The sequence below is a fragment of the Nannobrachium achirus genome (assembly GCF_963921795.1).
Source record: "Nannobrachium achirus genome assembly, chromosome: 3".
In the NCBI taxonomy this organism is placed as follows: Eukaryota; Metazoa; Chordata; class Actinopteri; order Myctophiformes; family Myctophidae; genus Nannobrachium; species Nannobrachium achirus.
The window spans coordinates 10521737-10539236 of record NC_137812.1 but is presented as its reverse complement, the minus strand read 5'-3'; the positions used below and the strand labels follow the sequence as shown (position 1 = coordinate 10539236).

At 44.4% G+C, this 17500-nt stretch overlaps 1 protein-coding gene across 1 annotated transcript in view; it reads right to left on the bottom strand.

Moving 5' to 3' along the window:
• LOC308281976 (sodium/potassium/calcium exchanger 3-like) overlaps positions 1 to 17500 on the bottom strand; it is a gene marked incomplete at both ends in the record, with an annotated part of 137093 nt that overhangs the window by 59105 nt on the left and 60488 nt on the right. Inside the window, one exon of the mRNA XM_080722325.1 lies at positions 1 to 10. This exon is cut by the window's left edge and continues 67 nt beyond it. Within this exon, the coding sequence (XP_080578451.1) occupies positions 1 to 10 (10 nt within the window). The remainder of the gene's footprint in view (positions 11 to 17500) is intronic.

The following is a 17500-nucleotide window of genomic DNA, read 5'->3' as shown; positions in this document are numbered from 1 at the left end:
TCGTGCAATGCTGGAAAAAAAAGAGAGAAATCAGGTTATAAAAGTGTATGTGTGTGTGTGTGTGCGTGCGTGTGTGCGTGCGCGCGTGTGTGTGTGCTTGTGCGTGCGTGTGTGTACATGTTGGCATTTTAATTATCAGTGCCCTGTAGTGAAGCCTGCTACTACACATAATGAGCAACACACTGAACTCATGTGACCTGACAGTGGCCCCACAGCACCTTACCCTGTGTGTGTGTGTGTGTGTGTGTGTGTGTGTGTGTGTGTGTGTGTGTGTGTGTGTGTGTGCATGCCCGCAAGTGAGCAGGAGTGGTGACAGTCCAACTGTGCAGTGCCAAGGACTATGTGAGTTGTTTGCCTCCTCTGAGAGCGCAGAGCGGAGAGCAGGGAAATGGAAAAAGTGAGCGTTAGAAGAGGACAAAACGAGGGCGAAGTGGAGGGGGAGAGAGAGAGAGAGAGAGAGAGAGAGAGAGTGAGAGAGAGAGAGAGAGAGAGAGAGAGAGAGAGAGAGAGAGAGAGAGAGAGTTGTAAAAATAGAGGGATATTTAGGGTGCAGCAAGAGGGATGGAGACTATAGCAGGTTTGTCGCACCAAATTCTGGGCCCTGGGTACAAGGGTTCACTCACATTTTAAGCTTTAACTGTTGAAAAATAGCAGATATACAAGCTCGCAGCGCGGCACCGAGTGCCGCGCTGCGAGCTTGTAGATCTGCTATTTTTGAAAAATCTCTTTTTTTTAAAGATATATATATATATATATATATATATATTTTTTTTTTTTTTTTTAGATATGTTTTGGGACCTCTCTCCGCTGCCCAAAGTCCCTCACCACACTGCAATGTTCAGCAGTGTTGTCGTCTGCGATGTGGCTGACCGTGAGGTGTCATGCCGTCGTGTTTGTTCAGTGACATGGGTCTCCCTGTCTCTACCGCTCTTTACTAAACAGAGAATTAATTTTCAGGGATGCCAATCTCATCCAATCAGGAGAGAGAACTCAAACGAACAATGAAGGATAAACAATTGACATTGAAAGTGATGCAATGAAACAATTTGCGGACACATTTGGATCCGGAACACTATCAAATTTAAGTTGACAAATGGGTTCTCTCCCCCGATTGGATGAAACTAGCAACCCACCTGAAATGTATTTTCTGTTTACTAAAAAGCTGGAGAGATGCAGAGACCCCTGTTACTGAACACTATATATAGCAACATACTTTATAGCAACAGAGCTGGATTAACAATTGGGCCGGTGGGGCCATTGCCAGGGGCCCTTGGCTCTCAGGGGCCCTTGGGGGAACTGGGCTGTGTGGTCATTGACCATTCACTAAAATTAAATTACGTTAATCAAAAATCAAATGTGTGGGCCCCTCCTCTGTTGTCTACAGGTGCTTTCTTGGCCCAAAGATGATCATCATGGCTTAAAATCCGAGCTGGGTAGTGCGTGTCGGGAGGGAGGGGTGGTTATGGTGGGGAGGCCCTAAAAAATTATCGGTCAGGGGCCGTCGCAGAGCTTAATCCGTCCCTGAACCCTCCCATCATAATATTGTTATAACATTTTTGCTTCAATAAAAAAAAAGAAAGACATAACTTTAACAACAACTTGGACTTTGACTTGGAGCTAAAACCTGGTTTGAAGTGAAAGAAGAAATAGGAACATAAAATATAGTTCACGACTTCCTGAACGTTTGCATTCCCTCTCTCTCTGTCTTCCTCCACTGCTCTGTGTTGACCTACTTGCATGCATAAACATGTACAGTATGAGTGGATGCAGCGTGTTGCAGGAAGGATGCAGTGTGTGTGCTGTGTGTGGATCACCAGGGGCGTCACAAGGGGAGAGGGGAAAGTGGGACTGAGTTACCAGGGCCCAAGTGCCGCGCAGCACGGCACCGAGTGCCGCGCTGCGAGCTTGTAGATCTGCTATTTTTGAAAAGTCGTGAAAATGTGTGCAAATCTTTGAATATATGTATTTTTTAAGCAAACATTTGTAACTCAAATTTAGCTTCTGGGGGGGTCCCTGGAACTAAATATTTTTAGATGGGTGGTCCGTGGCCAAATGCATATCATTTTGGGGGTCCTTCACATGAAAACGTTTGAGCACCACTGACATAGAAACATAGGTTTTTCAAAAAATACTTTAAATATTCAAATACTTGCACAAATTTCCAAGATTTTTCCAAAATAGCAGATCTACAAGCTCACAGTACGGCACTCAGTGCCGTGCTGTGAGCTTGTATATCTGCTATTTTTCAATAGTTAAAGCACAAAGTAATGCCTAATAATGCTTTCCCAGTCTAAAAGGGTTAAACCCCCTCCCCCTATGAAGAACATTCATGGGGGCCCCGCAGTGAATCCTTGTACCCAGGGCCCAGAATTTGTTGTTACACCCCTGGATGCAGAGTGTGTGTTGTGTGTGTGGATCACAACAAGGTCCTCGCCTGGCACTGTGTTCCATCCCTAACATCCTGCAAGCAGCAACACAGCACAGAGCAGCCTGTAAAAAAAAGCCACAGACGGAACCAGGCAGCAGAGAGAAGGACTACACGCGGGCAGCTGGAGGTGTTTAATATTTATTGTTACAGGCCAGGGCTAGCTCTTACGACCCAGCCCAGCCCAGATGCTGGCCTAGTGAGTGAACAGCGAAAACAAGCGTCTGTTAGTGCTGTAGCGCCTCACAGCTTGAAGGTCCTGGGTTCGATTCCCGCCAGGGGAGGAGTGTTCCTTCCACGCCCACTTACGCCCAACCGGGGAAGCTCCCCCCTGTCAGGTGATAAGAGGCGGCCTGCTCACTCCTCATGCACTGAAGAAAGCATGAGCTCAGTTCGGGGCCCTTCCCAGGTTGGCAAAGGGAGAGTAGCACCCAGGGGTGTCGCATAAAAATTCTGGGCCCTGGGTACAAGGATTCACTGCGGGCCCCCCATGAATGTTCTTCATAGGGGGAGGGGGTTTAACCCATTTACACTGGGAATGCATTATGTTGGGCTTTAACTATTGAAAAGTAGTAGATATACAAGCTCACAGTGTGGCACCGAGTGCTGCGCTGCGAGCTTGTAGATCTGCTATTTTTGAAAAATCAGGAAAAGTGTTTCTATGTCGTGCTCAAACTTGTTCTTGTCAAGGACCCCCAAAATGTATTTGGCCATGGACCCCATTTTCACAACTTTTCAAAAATAGCAGATCTACAAGCTCGCTGTGAGCTTGTATATCTGCTATTTTTCAATAGCTAAAGTATAAAAATCCCCCCCCCAGGATTACAGCTTAGGCAATTGGCACTGGTTGAAAAATGGGTTACAAAATCATGGGATAAAAATGTAGAAAAAATGGGGAAAAAAAGAAACAAGCATCTTGTATTACTGACAATGACGAACATATAATGTCTGTAAGCCTACAATTTGTCAACGAGAAGAGTCTAAAAGGCCTGCTAGAGACCCCTGTGTCATGCTGCTCCTTACACTTAAAGGTAGTTATTTTTCATGATGATATGTAGTTTGGGTCGCTGTACCGCACTGTTGTGATGAAAAGAGAGCTGAGCCAGAAGGCAGAGCTCTCTGTCCACCGAGCAATCTTCGTTCCTACTCTCACCTATGGTCATGAAGTGTGGGTCGTGACCGACATAATACGATTTCAGATACGTGGCCGATAAGCTGCCGAAATGAGTTTTGCCTCCATGGCACGACTAATAAGCGGTTGAAGATGGATGGGTGGATGGCAGTGGTGTAAAGTAACTAAGTGCATTTACTTAAGTACTGTACTTAAGTACACTTTTGAGTTATTTGTACTTTACTTGAGTATTTCCAACTACTTTTACTTCTACTCCACTACATTTCGGATCCAAATATTGTAATTTTACTCCACTACATTTATTTGAAAACTTTAGTTACTAGTTACTTTGCAGATATCAATTATATTATAAAACATACATAAACCACTTTAGCCCTATGTTATACCTAGGCTATTTGAAAATAGCCTAGGTCTACAAGCTCACAACGCGTCGCATCATGACACATTGTCAGCTTGTAGATCTGCTATTCTCAAACATTTTGTACTTTTACTTTTGGTGCTTTAAGTACATTTTGACGCCAACAATTTTATACTTTTACTCAAGTACATTTTGAATTCCGTACTTTTACTAGTAAGGGTGCCCTCACACCAAAATACCTAGAGTGGAATCCGCCAATGTATTTCAATGAGAATGGAGCGTTTTTGCAGAAAATAAATGTGAGTACTTTTTCCACCACTGGTGGATGGATAGTTTGGGTAAAAGTGTTGGACAGTAGCAATCCGTCGTTAGTTAGATAACTGGCGATGATATCACAAAATGAGATTCAACCAGTAGGAAGCATTGACATGCTCAACAAGCATCATAGAGATCCGTCCATTAGATCAGGGGTCTTCAACAGGGTGTCACAACCCCTCGCGCTGCAAGGCGTTGTGAGCTTGTAGATCGGCTATTTTCGGCAAAGAGGTTTGGTGTAGAGGGGAAAAAGAGCAGACTAAGTACAGAGTGAAAGGTCATGTTTATTAAGTATTGACGGTTCAAGTGGTTAAATATCTGACAACACAAATTGACATGAATCCAAAATACACTGATGATTGTGCTGTCAAACAATGAAACCATATGGAATCTATGAAAAGGTTGTGGAGGTCCCTGCTTCATCTCTCTCTCAACTAAGGGGTTCTTGGCCTTGGCCTGAAAACGTTGAAGACCCCTGCATGATACGTTATATTCAGATACATAGTCAGCAAATCGACATTTTGGCTTTAAGTGTGGCGCTAGAGAAAAGGACCTGGGGTTATCCAGATCAGTAGGATTCCTCTGGGGAGCAGGAATGCACCTTGGTCATTTTCATGGCCATTATTAGATTTTGACATTTTGGCCCAAGAGTGGTGTTAGGGGAGCCATGGGGTCACCCAAATCAGTAGCGTTCATCATCTCAGGAGAATAGCAGGCGAATTCCATGTCAATCCAGACAATTGGGCTTGCAAAGCTGGTGTCATACTGAGATGCCCCTCCCTCGGCAGCCATTTTGGGAGGGTCGGGGGATATATAATAGCTATAGTAGCAGGGCTTGACATTAACTTTTTGAGGTACAGTGTCATCTGGACAAGTACATTTCCCATTCACTTGTCCAGGCACAAAAGTAACTGGTCAATTTGCCATTTCAGTCTTTTTTATTCTTTTTTTTCTCTCTTTTTTTTCTTTTTTGGACAAATAAATAAGACCTCCTTGGTCCCCTCCACTCCACAGTCCATAGTCTGCATACATCACAAAGCTGCTAGGAGCATCACAGAAAAAGTTAAACCAAAAGCAACAAGTATATTTAATTATTTTTCCTTAAATCTTTATCCCACGATTTTGTAACCCATTTTTCACGGTCAAGTACATTTTTAATTAACTTGTTCATAGTTGTCCCGGACAACAGGACAAGCCAAATGTATATGAGCCTTTCTGCAGCGCGAAAAAAAATCAAATAAAAAATAAAGTTCAGCCTCAATGCATGCATGCAGCGTACTAGCTCTAAGGAACATTTTTAAATGTACTTGTGGCTTTTGGTTTAACTTTTTCTGTGACGCTCCTAGCAGCTTTGTGCTGGATAGACTATGGCATGTGGAGTGGAGGGGGCCAAGGGGGTCTTATTTATTTGTCCAAAGAAATAAAATAAAAAAGACTGTGAGATGGCAAATTAACAAAGTGACTTTTGTGCCTGGACAAGTGAAAGGGAAATGTACTTGCCTCAAAAAGTTCATGTCAAGCCCTGCTACTATAGCTGTGGCTTTTGGTTTCACTTTTTCTGTGATGCTCCTAGCAGCTTTGTGCTGTATGCAGACTATGGACTGTGGAGTGGAGGGGGCCAAGGGGATCTTATTTATTTGTCCAAAAAAAGAGGAACAAAAGAATAAAAAAAGACTGTCCAGATGTCACTGTGCCTCAAAAAGTTAATGTCAAGCCCTGCTACTATAGCTACGTCCCCCGACCCTCCCAAAATGGCTGCCGGGGGAGGGGCATCCCAGTATGACACCAGCTTTGCAAGCCCAATTGCCCGGGTTTCCCAAAGCGCAGTCGTACCGTGGTCGTACGAGCCCTTCATAGGACACTCCGGTACGCCGACGAAGCGGTTTACCAAACACGCTCATAAGCGCCCCTCTCAAAACAGGCTACGCATGCCCTTAGGCTGACCAGCGCCTTGTATTATAGAGTTCTGCCAACTCTGCCCCCATGTGAACGGAGATGATGCAACTCTGCACCGACTCTCCTTGAATGGCTCTGGGTCCCGATGATCCCCAGCTGCACTCGCAAATGAATTTCAGCTGTTGTGTGATTGTTCACGGCCCATCAAAACAAAAAACTATTCTGAAAATTAACAAACTTTAAGCACTGTTGGTAGGCTAACTGACCACACAAACCCCTTGTTTTAATTTTAAACTCTACTTGTAAGATTTAACGGCTGCACAAAATAGCCTACTTGTTTTAATTTAAAACTATGACTTAACTGTTCGTCTAAATCATCTTAAATATTTATATAAGCTACCATGAGACTATATTATAGAGCAGGAGTTAAACCCAAGGCTTTGACTTGTCAGACTAATATACAGTACGCCATGCCAACAGGGCTGGCAGCCTGGCAACATGCTTGGCTGTAATAACGATCGCAGCTACAGTAGTAGGAACCAAATGAACCCTCGAGTAACTCAGAGAGTGTACAATTAAATGGTCCAATTTGTAGATACAAGTGGCAGACTACATACCCAAGATGAGGGTCCATTTGGATCCTATAACTTCCTAAGTAAATACAACAGCCCTGCCAATAAAGTTCAGCGCTAGATTGGTGCGACGGCTATGGTGTGGGACAAGTGGAAACTATGGGTTCTATCCCCGCTTCCGTGCATCATTATACTGTATATCATTTAGCCTGACCCCACTTTGAGAACGAATGGGGAGCTCTTCATTTTTATGTAGTAGGTAGGCCTATGTTGTGGTGCTCTCTCAGTGGTGTGATATGGATTTTAGAAGTGGTGCCCCTTTAAATTCGTGACGTGATGATTCAGGTGCATGATGTGCGTGCATGTGAGGCGCGCCGCGCATGCGTGCAGCTAAATAGGTCTGGGCTCGCCGAGCCCAACCAAGCCCACGGCATCTCACCCCTGTACTCTCTCAAGCATAACATAAAAAATCAAACCTCGGTTCGAAGTGGAGCAGTGAATCTGAGCAGCTACAGTATACCCTGTGTGTGTGTGTGTACTGTACTGTACTGTACTTTACCTTACTGTACCTTACTGTACTGTACCTTACTGTACTTTACTGTACTGTACCTTACTGTACTTTACTGTACTGTACCTTACTGTACTTTACTGTAACTTACTGTACCTTACTGTGCTGTACTGTACTGCACCTTACCGTACCTTTCTGTACTGTACTGTACATTACTTTACTGTACCTTACTGTACTGTACTGCACCTTACTGTACTGCACCTTTCTGTACTGTACTCTACCTTACTGTCGAGCCATTCACTTGACTTAGATAGATTTTTTATCTAGTTTTATAGTTATACTTATAGTGATCAGCTTCGCTACGATGGGTTTAAGGGCGCCCCAGGTCACCTTTAAAAAAAGCCTTCGTAAGACAGGTCTGCGTGATTGACAGGAGCCTTCGCAGGTTCTTCTACGATTGTCCTGGAGACCTTACGATGGGTTTTCTGAAGTCATTTGTAAAGTGTGCTCACCCATCGTAGCAGCCCATTTGGTTCCATTGTACGCTCTCGACCGGTTTCCTGAAAGCCATCGTAGCCTGTGGAGGCTCTTGATTGAGAGGAGCTTTCATAACAGTTTTGCTGCTACGATGGGTCTTACGACCATGCTTAAGCTTAAGATCGTTTTGGGAAACCCGGCCATACCTGTAGCACTATCCAAGATATTTTGGGTCCAAAATGTTGGATGAACGGATGGACCGATGCACCTACCGACTGAGTGCCTTACCAATCGATTGATTGATCGATCTATGCTGTTAGATGGCGATAGCGATAGTGATGTCGTCGATATGAGTGATGCCTCTAAAAATCACACCCGTGTGAACTGAGCGGTGGTTTACCCCCCCCCCCCCCCCCGCCCTCCCCCCTTCCCCCTTCCTCCCTGTGTGTGTGTGTGTGTGTGCGTGCGTGTGTGTGTGTGTGTGTGTGTGTGCCTGGCCTGGCCTGGCCTGAAAACAGCGCCCCTCCCTTAACATGTGTGGCCCTAAAAGGTACTACACCACAGGCTTGAGGCTACATACAGACCCACCCACCCACATACACGGACACATACACGGATACACGGAGACACACACGGCCACGCTATGGAGACGGTGTGACCACCGCTCAAAAAGATGGTTTTGAGTATCCCAGCTGTTCAGCAGACTATTAGTCAGACTATATATACAACTCTGTTGCTGTGGCTTCGATTTATGTCAGCTCCTCCTTAATTGTGTCTAATAAAGTTGCCTGAAGAAGGTCATCGGTGACAGAAAGGTTGCTTCTCCTTAAATAAATCCACTCCTATACCGTGCAGTGTGCATGCGTGCGTACTATTGTATTATTGATTTGCACCTGTTTGCCTACACACACCTGCTCGCAAAGCTTTTGTTCTAGGTGTACCAACGTTTTTCTCAAAGTTAAAATTCCATGAATGGCATCTTACGGGGGAGAAGACGACAGCCTCCACGTGGCCTCCCCCGCAAGTAACAAGAAAGTCTTGTGAAACAAATGTTGCCACCCAATCATCAAGGACGATGATACACGAAAGAAGAATGGCATCTTACAAGTCACAAATGCGCTATTCTAGGAATAATAGAGATATAAGAAAGCCAGTTCCCATGCAGTACAAGAAAGGAGAGACACAAAGAAAGACTGGATGAAACAAAGATAAAAACGAATGGAATGCGAATGGAATGAAAAAAAAAAAAAAAAAAAAAAGAATCCCCAACAGCCTTCAAAGAGCCATAAGATAAAACACACAGTACTAATTATTGTTCTACAGAGCATGACAGAGTGCCTTTAACTAATTCATATCATTCCCCTCGAGAGACCCACTTACAATCATACACTGAACAACATGCAGTAGCACACGGCCATATACTGTACACTCTCAACTGAACATTCACCACCATAGTGATCATTAGGAATGGGTATCGTCTGCGATACTTTTAATGGTATCGATTGCATGACGTCGATACTATCGGGTATCGGTTCACGTAAAAACGAACGATACCTCGTTTCGATACTCTGGAAGGCACCCCTGGCCGGTCGCATCTGTAACAGTTGGGCTACTGAGAGTTTAATGACTGCTTTAGTAGGCTACACTCGTTACTGCAGCAGCGGTAGAGCAGTTAAACTTAAATAAAAAGTATCGAAAATGGTATCGAAAAGGGTATCGTATCGAATCGGTTCCCAGGTATCGAAAAAGGTATCGTATCGATTCAAAGGTGAACGATACCCATCCCTACTGATCATTGAGATCATGATTCTGACACTGCATCAATTTGCGACACCTTGAGAGACTTGTAGATTTGCTACTTTCAATATTTCAATGTTTTCCCCCCTTTTTAAAAAACTTTCTGCAAATAAATCTTCACATTTTTTTAGGTAAAAGCTCTACATTTTAATACAGCAACACGTTGACATTAAAAAGAAAATGCACTTTTGTAATTTGTACTTTCGAAGACTTATATCTAAAACCAAGCACTCAAGTACAAATTTGACAGAGAAACTTTCACTTAGTTAGTTGAGTAGGAGTATATAAGTATACGTGTATGACTCAAGTGCCAGGGGGGTCGTGTGCTTTGTCCAGGGACGTGCAGAGAATGTTCGAGAGGCAGGGGCTGAAATTTCTAAAAGGGCCTTTTGGTGAAAATATTGAAAATAGCCGACCTCCAAGCTCACAACGCGTCGCGCTGCGACGTGTTGTGAGCTTGGAGGTCAGCTATTTTCATTACTTGATACCACACTAAACTAGGGATAAAAAGGCAATACTGGAGAGTATGGCATACATCATGGATTTCTACACAGGGAGGGCAATTCAACATAAGATGATGCATTCAAGTTCAGGAGAGTTTGGACTCTTGAATGCTACCCTCAGGTACGGCATGGAAAGAGGGTATTTGCATTTCTTTCACCTTAGTGAAAATGGCATTCATGGTCTGGAGAGGGCACATTTCACAGACTGTTAAAAGGGCAGGGGCACCAGCCCCCTTTTGATGTCTATGTGTGCACGTGCCTGGCTTTGTCCAACACTGGTTTCCGCGTCAACAATCCGCCTGTGCTTTGCTCCCGTGGTGAGAACAGGACAAGTGGGTAACGTGACGTCAAACTGAGCTGGCATCCCAGCGTCACGCTGGAGCATGCGGGAGGGAAGCACGTGACAGAGTGGACATGGAGCAGGGACGTGCTGGGCCCCTGATTCAGCCCGGGAAAAAGAGTTGTAGAGGCCCTCATTGCACGCTATCTCTCTCTATAGCGCTGCTGCTACTCAAAGATTTGCCATTTCAGATCATGACAAGTGACAAGCCAGTGGGCCAACTACATGAGTTATATTTCGTCATTGTCGGGTGGAAACCTTGCATGTCCAAAACCATTTTAAAAATGATTTAAACAAGTGAAAACAGCCGATCTGCTTGTAGATCTGCTGTTTTCACTACTTTTGTGCGACAGCCTTGTATGATGAAGCAGGGCTTTGCTTTGCGAACAAATGTACAAATTTGAAACTTGGAGATACAAGGTTTCTGCCCAACAGTGACGATTTACTTAAATGGAACGAAGGCCGACATTTTATTTTAATTTTTTTGAGTATGAACAGGGAATGAACCGGCTGTTCAGGAGTTGTCCCGCTTTTCCCAATGGCCAGCACGTCCCGGACAGGGAGGACAGTGCCTACAGGCTGTAGTGAATGGTGCTATGTGTGAGCAGCAGTAGTGAGCACACAGGTGAGGTCAACAGCTGAGCCCAGTCGAGTAGACACAGTTATGGAGAGGAGAGCGCACGCTGAAAGAGCACACCGCAGTCACCGCATCCTCTGTGCCCAGACTACAGTAATGAAATCCATCATTTAAACCAGTAAGACTCCCTAATCGGGAGATTAGCGACCGTCAGGTCGCATACACAAACTTCAGAAGGCAATGGTACCCAATCAGGAGGTAATATGGGAAATGGGACAGATCCATGTTGATGACATGACTTTAGAGATACTGTGTACCGCTTTGCGTGATTTTAGGGCAAAATCTATAGGAGCAGTAGGAACAATTACATTTCTGCTTTTAGGCTTTAATGTTGCACATGGCAGATATGACGCATAACCTAAATATACAAAGAGATTACTGACATATTTCACATTATACTTAAAAAAGAACATTGATAGTGGAAATAGCCGATCTACAAGCTCACAACGCAATGCGTTGTGAACTTGTAGATCTACTATTTCCACTACTTTTAAAATGTTTGAAAATATATATACATTTTTCAACATGGAAACGATTATGACAAAATAATTGCGATTATGTTAAATAATTGCGATTAGACAATTATGTAATAATTGTGATAGGCCTAGGCCTATGTGCTCATAGCTAATATTATTATTATAGTGCTTATTATTGTATTGTTTGTTGCATGGCGAAAAAAGCCAATCTACAAGCTCACAACGTGTCCACCACTGCATGAAGTAATACCCACTGTGCCAAGGGAAATGAGGGGGCAGATGTGCTCCTTGTCGCAGCATTGTCTAGTTTATGTCAACACGTGCTTGCACGCACATGCTCGAACGCACACACACGCACATGCACACACGCACACACCTGCCACCCAGCTCCATTCTGCACTGTGCGTGACCCCATAATTATGTTCTCGTTCCTCCAGAGAGTTCATTTGACTTTGACATCTGTCACTTCCAAATGGCAACTCATAGTACCGACTAAAACAACAACTAGCACACCGTAGGTCAGGGGTGGGCAATTATTTCTTCCATGGGGCCACATGAACAACAGAAAATATTGTGGAGGGCCGGGCCAAAAGGCAGTGTACCCCGTAAACTAAACACATGCATGGCTTTACCTCCGACTTCGGTAAATAAATACTTAGCAGTCCAATTTTACTTGAAAACCCGGCATTCGGCATCGACTTTTAATCTTGTTGCCACTTTAGCCATTTTTGATGGGTAAGGAAAGGCAGGTCATCTTGACGTGTGACCAGTCTGACCACCTGCTTGCTATTGAGACAACTATCCAATGATCACGCACACGTGCTGATGTACGCATTGCGTCCATATGTACGTGAATACAAAACTTCAAAATAAAAGAAAAGCAGCTTTAGTCCATGCATGAGGTAAAATTAGAAAATGTGTTTATTTTGTAATTTGCCATTAACCCTACAAGGGCCGGTCAGAGTGAACCAAAGGGCCGCATACGGCCCCCGGGCCGCACAATGCCCAGGTCTGTAGGTTATAGGTACACAAACTGAAACTCAGTGCATGGTGGAAAAAGTACTCACATGTTTTGCGTAAGTAAAATACCAATACTACACACACACACACACACACACACACACACACACACACACACACACACACACACACACACACACACACACACACACACACACCACACACACAAACTCAACTACAAATGGCACAGGCATCATCATTATGTTCTACAGTACATACCGTATAACGTTCACACACAAACCAATCCGCCCACACTGCCCCCGACACCCACACACTCATAGTTCCCGCTCATATTGTAGTGCACACACACATACACACGCACGCACGCACGCACGCGCACACGCACACACACAGTTTACTGGACAATTCGACTACTATTTCCGGCTCCCGTCTCTTGAATGTGTCTATGTGTGTACAGTGATGATTACATGTCTATATAGTCTGGTCGTATGACCGTGTCGCGTATAGCCGAGGTGTATCACAACACACCGGGGCGTATGACGGCACCACCAGAGTGAATGTGAGTGAGAGCCCACCGCCGCCACGTAGCCAAGGAAGTCCACGGCCCACTCCATAGCAACGCGCTACGAGATCTCCTTGAAGCTGAGTGGGCTTTAAGTGGCAGGGGGAGAGATGTGGGCACAGGAATGACAGACCGCTAGCCCTCTACCTGAAGGGACTCGCTCCTCGCCACCTCCGTTGGTACATTGGCCATTAGCATTGACATCTGCCATACACCGCGCTATTTCAACACATTCTTGCTGTCTTGGCGGAAACCTCGTATCTTCTAAGGAAAATACAAGGTTTCCACCCGACAACAAGGATATCCTCGCTGTCGGGTGGAAACCTCTTATCTCCATGCTTTAAAGCTATACTATGTAACTTTTTTAATAAAACAAATCTTTGAAACGAAAGGCTTTTGCACACCTACAGCGACAGGTGCCGTCGAGGAGAGACCAAACAATGGTCGGCGAACTGAAAAGGCAAAAACTCCACGCACACTGTCTTCCAATGCAAAAAGGGGAATTTAATAAAGTAATGCAACGTTTCGGTATTTAAACCTTCATCAGGCAAAACCGCTTGAATCAATGAAACGAAAGGCTTTTGCACACCTACAGCGACAGGTGCCGTCGAGGAGAGACCAAACAATGGTCGGCGAACTGAAAAGGCTTGAATCAATGAAACGAAAGGCTTTTGCACACCTACAGCGACAGGTGCCGTAATAAAACAAATCTTAAAATTGTCCTAATTATTAAATCGCTTAAGTTTTAGAACACCCACTCTGTTCATTTCAGCTCCCAAAGCCTTTTCTTTATATGTGTTCTACTTAGCCCTGGTGGCCGTGACCGGGGCTGTTTTTCCCGGCAAAATTACGTCATATGCATCATTCTGTACACGTGTCTCCCTACCGGCCAATCAAAGCCCAGATCATACACTGCCGAGCTCTTCAGGAAATACACTGCAGTGTTTACACTGGGCTAGGAGTTTAGCATGTAGCTCCCCAACCGAGGCTCGTAGAGGGACACGAAAGACCTCTATGGATAGGTTCAGGTTCAGGTTCGGTTTATTAGTCAAATGCGTATCCATACAAGTACAGACAAACAATGAAATGCTTGTGCCAAGAGCACTCTCAGCCTTATTGCACACAAAACAATACGACAACAACAGGTCACCCAGGACAACCCAAAAAACAACAAAACAACCATACAGTGTGACAGTGTACAGTTTAAAAACTGTGTATATTGCACATGACTACCTACGTCTCGCTTCCATCTCTTCGTTAAGCAACCTGATTGCTTGAGCATAAAAACTATTACTGAAACGGGTGGTGTGAGATTTGATGCTCTGGTAACGTTTTTTTGATGGGAGGAGATAGAACAGGGAATGGGCGGGATGACAGCTGTCCTTTAAGATGTTCTCTGTCTTTTTCTTACAGCGTGTGTTATAGATTGTGTGTAGCTGTGGTAATTCTGTGCCAATGATTTTGGCAGCTCTCTTCACAATTCTCTGTAACTGTTTACTGTCTTGAGCAGTCACGTTACCAAACCACACTGTTATGCATCCTGTCAATACACTTTCTATGGTACAGCGATAGAAATTAACAAGAGCCTTGGTGCTTAGGCCAAATCTCCTGAGGCGCCGCAGAAAGTACAATCGCTGCTGCGCTTTCTTAAGGATACCTTCGCTGTTTTGAGACCATGTGAGTGAGTTTGTTATGTGAACACCCAGGAATTTGAAACTGTCCACTATGTCTACAGGTGAACCATTTATGGTTACGGGACTGTGATTGACTTCAGATTTCCTAAAGTCAACGATGATCTCTTTTGTTTTACTAACATTTAGAGAGAGATTGTTATTCTGGCACCATAGGGTTAGCTCTTCAATTTCCCTCCTATAGGCCCTCTCATCATCGTTGGATATTAGTCCTATAACCGTGGTGTCATCTGCAAATTTGAGAATAGAATTATTGCCACACCTGGCAACACAGTCATAGGTGAACAGACTATACAACAAGGGACTGAGGCAACAGCCCTGGGGCGCTCCAGTCCTGGTCAAAATCTTAGATGATTGCTTGTTCCCTATTCGTACAGATTGTGGCCTGCCTGTCAAAAAGTCAAACAGCCAGTTGCAGATACTACTGCCCAGACCAAGACCCCTGAGTTTCAACACAAGCTTAGATGGTACAATCGTGTTAAAGGCAGAGCTATAATCTATGAAGAGTAGTCTGACATAAGAGTTCTTATTCTCCAGATGTTTCAAGGCAATGTGTAGTGCGAGAGAAATAGCATCATCGACTGATCTATTAGCACAGTATGCAAACTGTAATGGATCAGTATTGGCAGGGATAATGTGCGTTATATGTGATATAACCATTTTTTCCAGACACTTCATAAGAACAGAGGTCAAAGCCACAGGGCGATAATCATTCTCGGCGAGGCGAGGCGGACGCGGTGGTCTGAAGGCCCGGTCCGCGGCGAAAAACGTCCGAAAAAAGCAGGCGCGACCGCGGTTTGCTATAACGCTACTGACCACTAGTTGAGCAACTTACACAGTATAGCTTTAATTTCTTATGAAGTAAAACAAATTAAAATATAATACCCTACTACTTGATCATACTACAGTGCCACGCCAAAGTATCAAACATATAGAAGACGTGTTTTAGGGGTGCCATGGCATTGGTCCGAAATCACATTGTTCCTACTGCATCCCATTAGTCAGAATCTGGTAATGTTAACCTGGTGAAAAATACTATGCCTGAACCTAAACCTAACCCTAACCTCAGTAAAACTATGCCTAAACCTAACCCAAACCCTAACCCTAACCTCAGTAAAACTATGCCTAAACCTAACCCAAACCCTAACCTCAGTAAAACTATGCCTAAACCTAACCCTAACCTCACTATATTCGGACTAATGAGATGTAGGACTAATGAGATTTCTGACTTATGGGCAGTCCCCGTTTTGGGCTTGTAGCTCTGCTATTTCTTTGCTATTTTTTCCGCATTTGAAATCCTGAACAGTAGATACAGTTTTGGACATACACAGTACAAGGTTTCCAACCCGACAGCGGCGATATGCGATGCATTATATTGCACAGCGGGCTAGGATGCATTATGCATGATGTTTGCTGAGGGAAAGGGAGGGGGTGTGTGGGGGGATAGTCCATGTGGCCCTGGTACAGCATATGACAGGGATTCCTGTTTGCTGGTGTATGGGGGATAACGAGTGGAGCGGAATGGGACACGAGGGAATTGTGGGAAAAAGAGAAGAGAGAGGGGGGGAATAGAGCGCATAACAGTCGGTCGCCGTCATGTTTTTAACTGGCGAAGCTTCCCCTGACGGAGATCCCTACACCAGGGGTCTTCAACGTTTTCAGGCCAGGGACCCCTTAGTTGAGAGAGAGATGAAGCAGGGAGGGACCCCCCACAAACTGTTTCCATATAGTTTCATCAATGTTGACAGCACAATCATCAGTGTATTTTGGAATCATGTCAGTGTGTGTTTGCAGATATTTAACCACTTGAACCGTCAATACTTAAAAAACCTCTACACCAAAGCTCTTTGCCGAAAATAGCCGATCTACAAGCTCACAACGTGAGCTTGTAGATCTGCTATTTTTGGCTAATGTTTTTCGAATATGTGCAACCAAGTGTGAATCAGGCATTACTTCTCTTTGTTACAATCAAACCTGTTCCTTCTCACTATGCTCCAATCAGTGGCAGTCAATGGATCAATCAGCAATCAGGCTTCTCGCTCTCTCTCTCTCTCTTTCCCTCTCTCTCTCTCTCTCTGCCAGTCCTTCTATGCAATGTCCCATGGCAGTCTAATTTACCAGACAATTTGGAGCTAGAGCAGGCGTGTCCAAACTGTTTTCAAAGAGGGCCACATTAGAAAATACTAAAACACCCAAGAGCCGACTCTCTCCTGACATAATGTAGCCTAAGTCTACATATCTCGTACATATCTCATACGCATTTAAATGATTTTATTTAACTGTCATCATCAATATTTAATCCATGCTCATTTGTCAGGTGTCTGCTCTGAACAAAACACAAATAACTCAGCCTTATTTCACATTACCAAATGTAACCAGACGTGCAAGGGAAAAAGTACAACAAAATGGCCTTTCTTTGACCTCTTCAGAGGTCAACAGAGAACAATGCTGACAAATTATATATATATCTGGGAAAATATTCTTGTTTGACGGTGCTGGCAGGCCTTTCATAATACAATTTAGGAATGAAGGTGAGGGCCGAATAGAATGTGTCCTCGGGCCACATTTGGCTCCCGGACCGCACCTTGGACACCCCTGAGCTAGAGTACAGTAACTGTGAGGCACACATAGACATCAAACGGGGCTTGAGCCCCTGCCCTTTTATTCGTCTGTAAGAAAGTGCCCTCTCCAGACCATGAATGCAAGTAGTGAAAATAGCCGACCTCCAAGCTCACAACGCGTCGCGCAGGTCGGCTATTTTCAATATTTTCACCAAAAGGCCCTTTTAGATATTTCGGCCCCTGCCCCTCTAACATTCTCTGCACGTCCC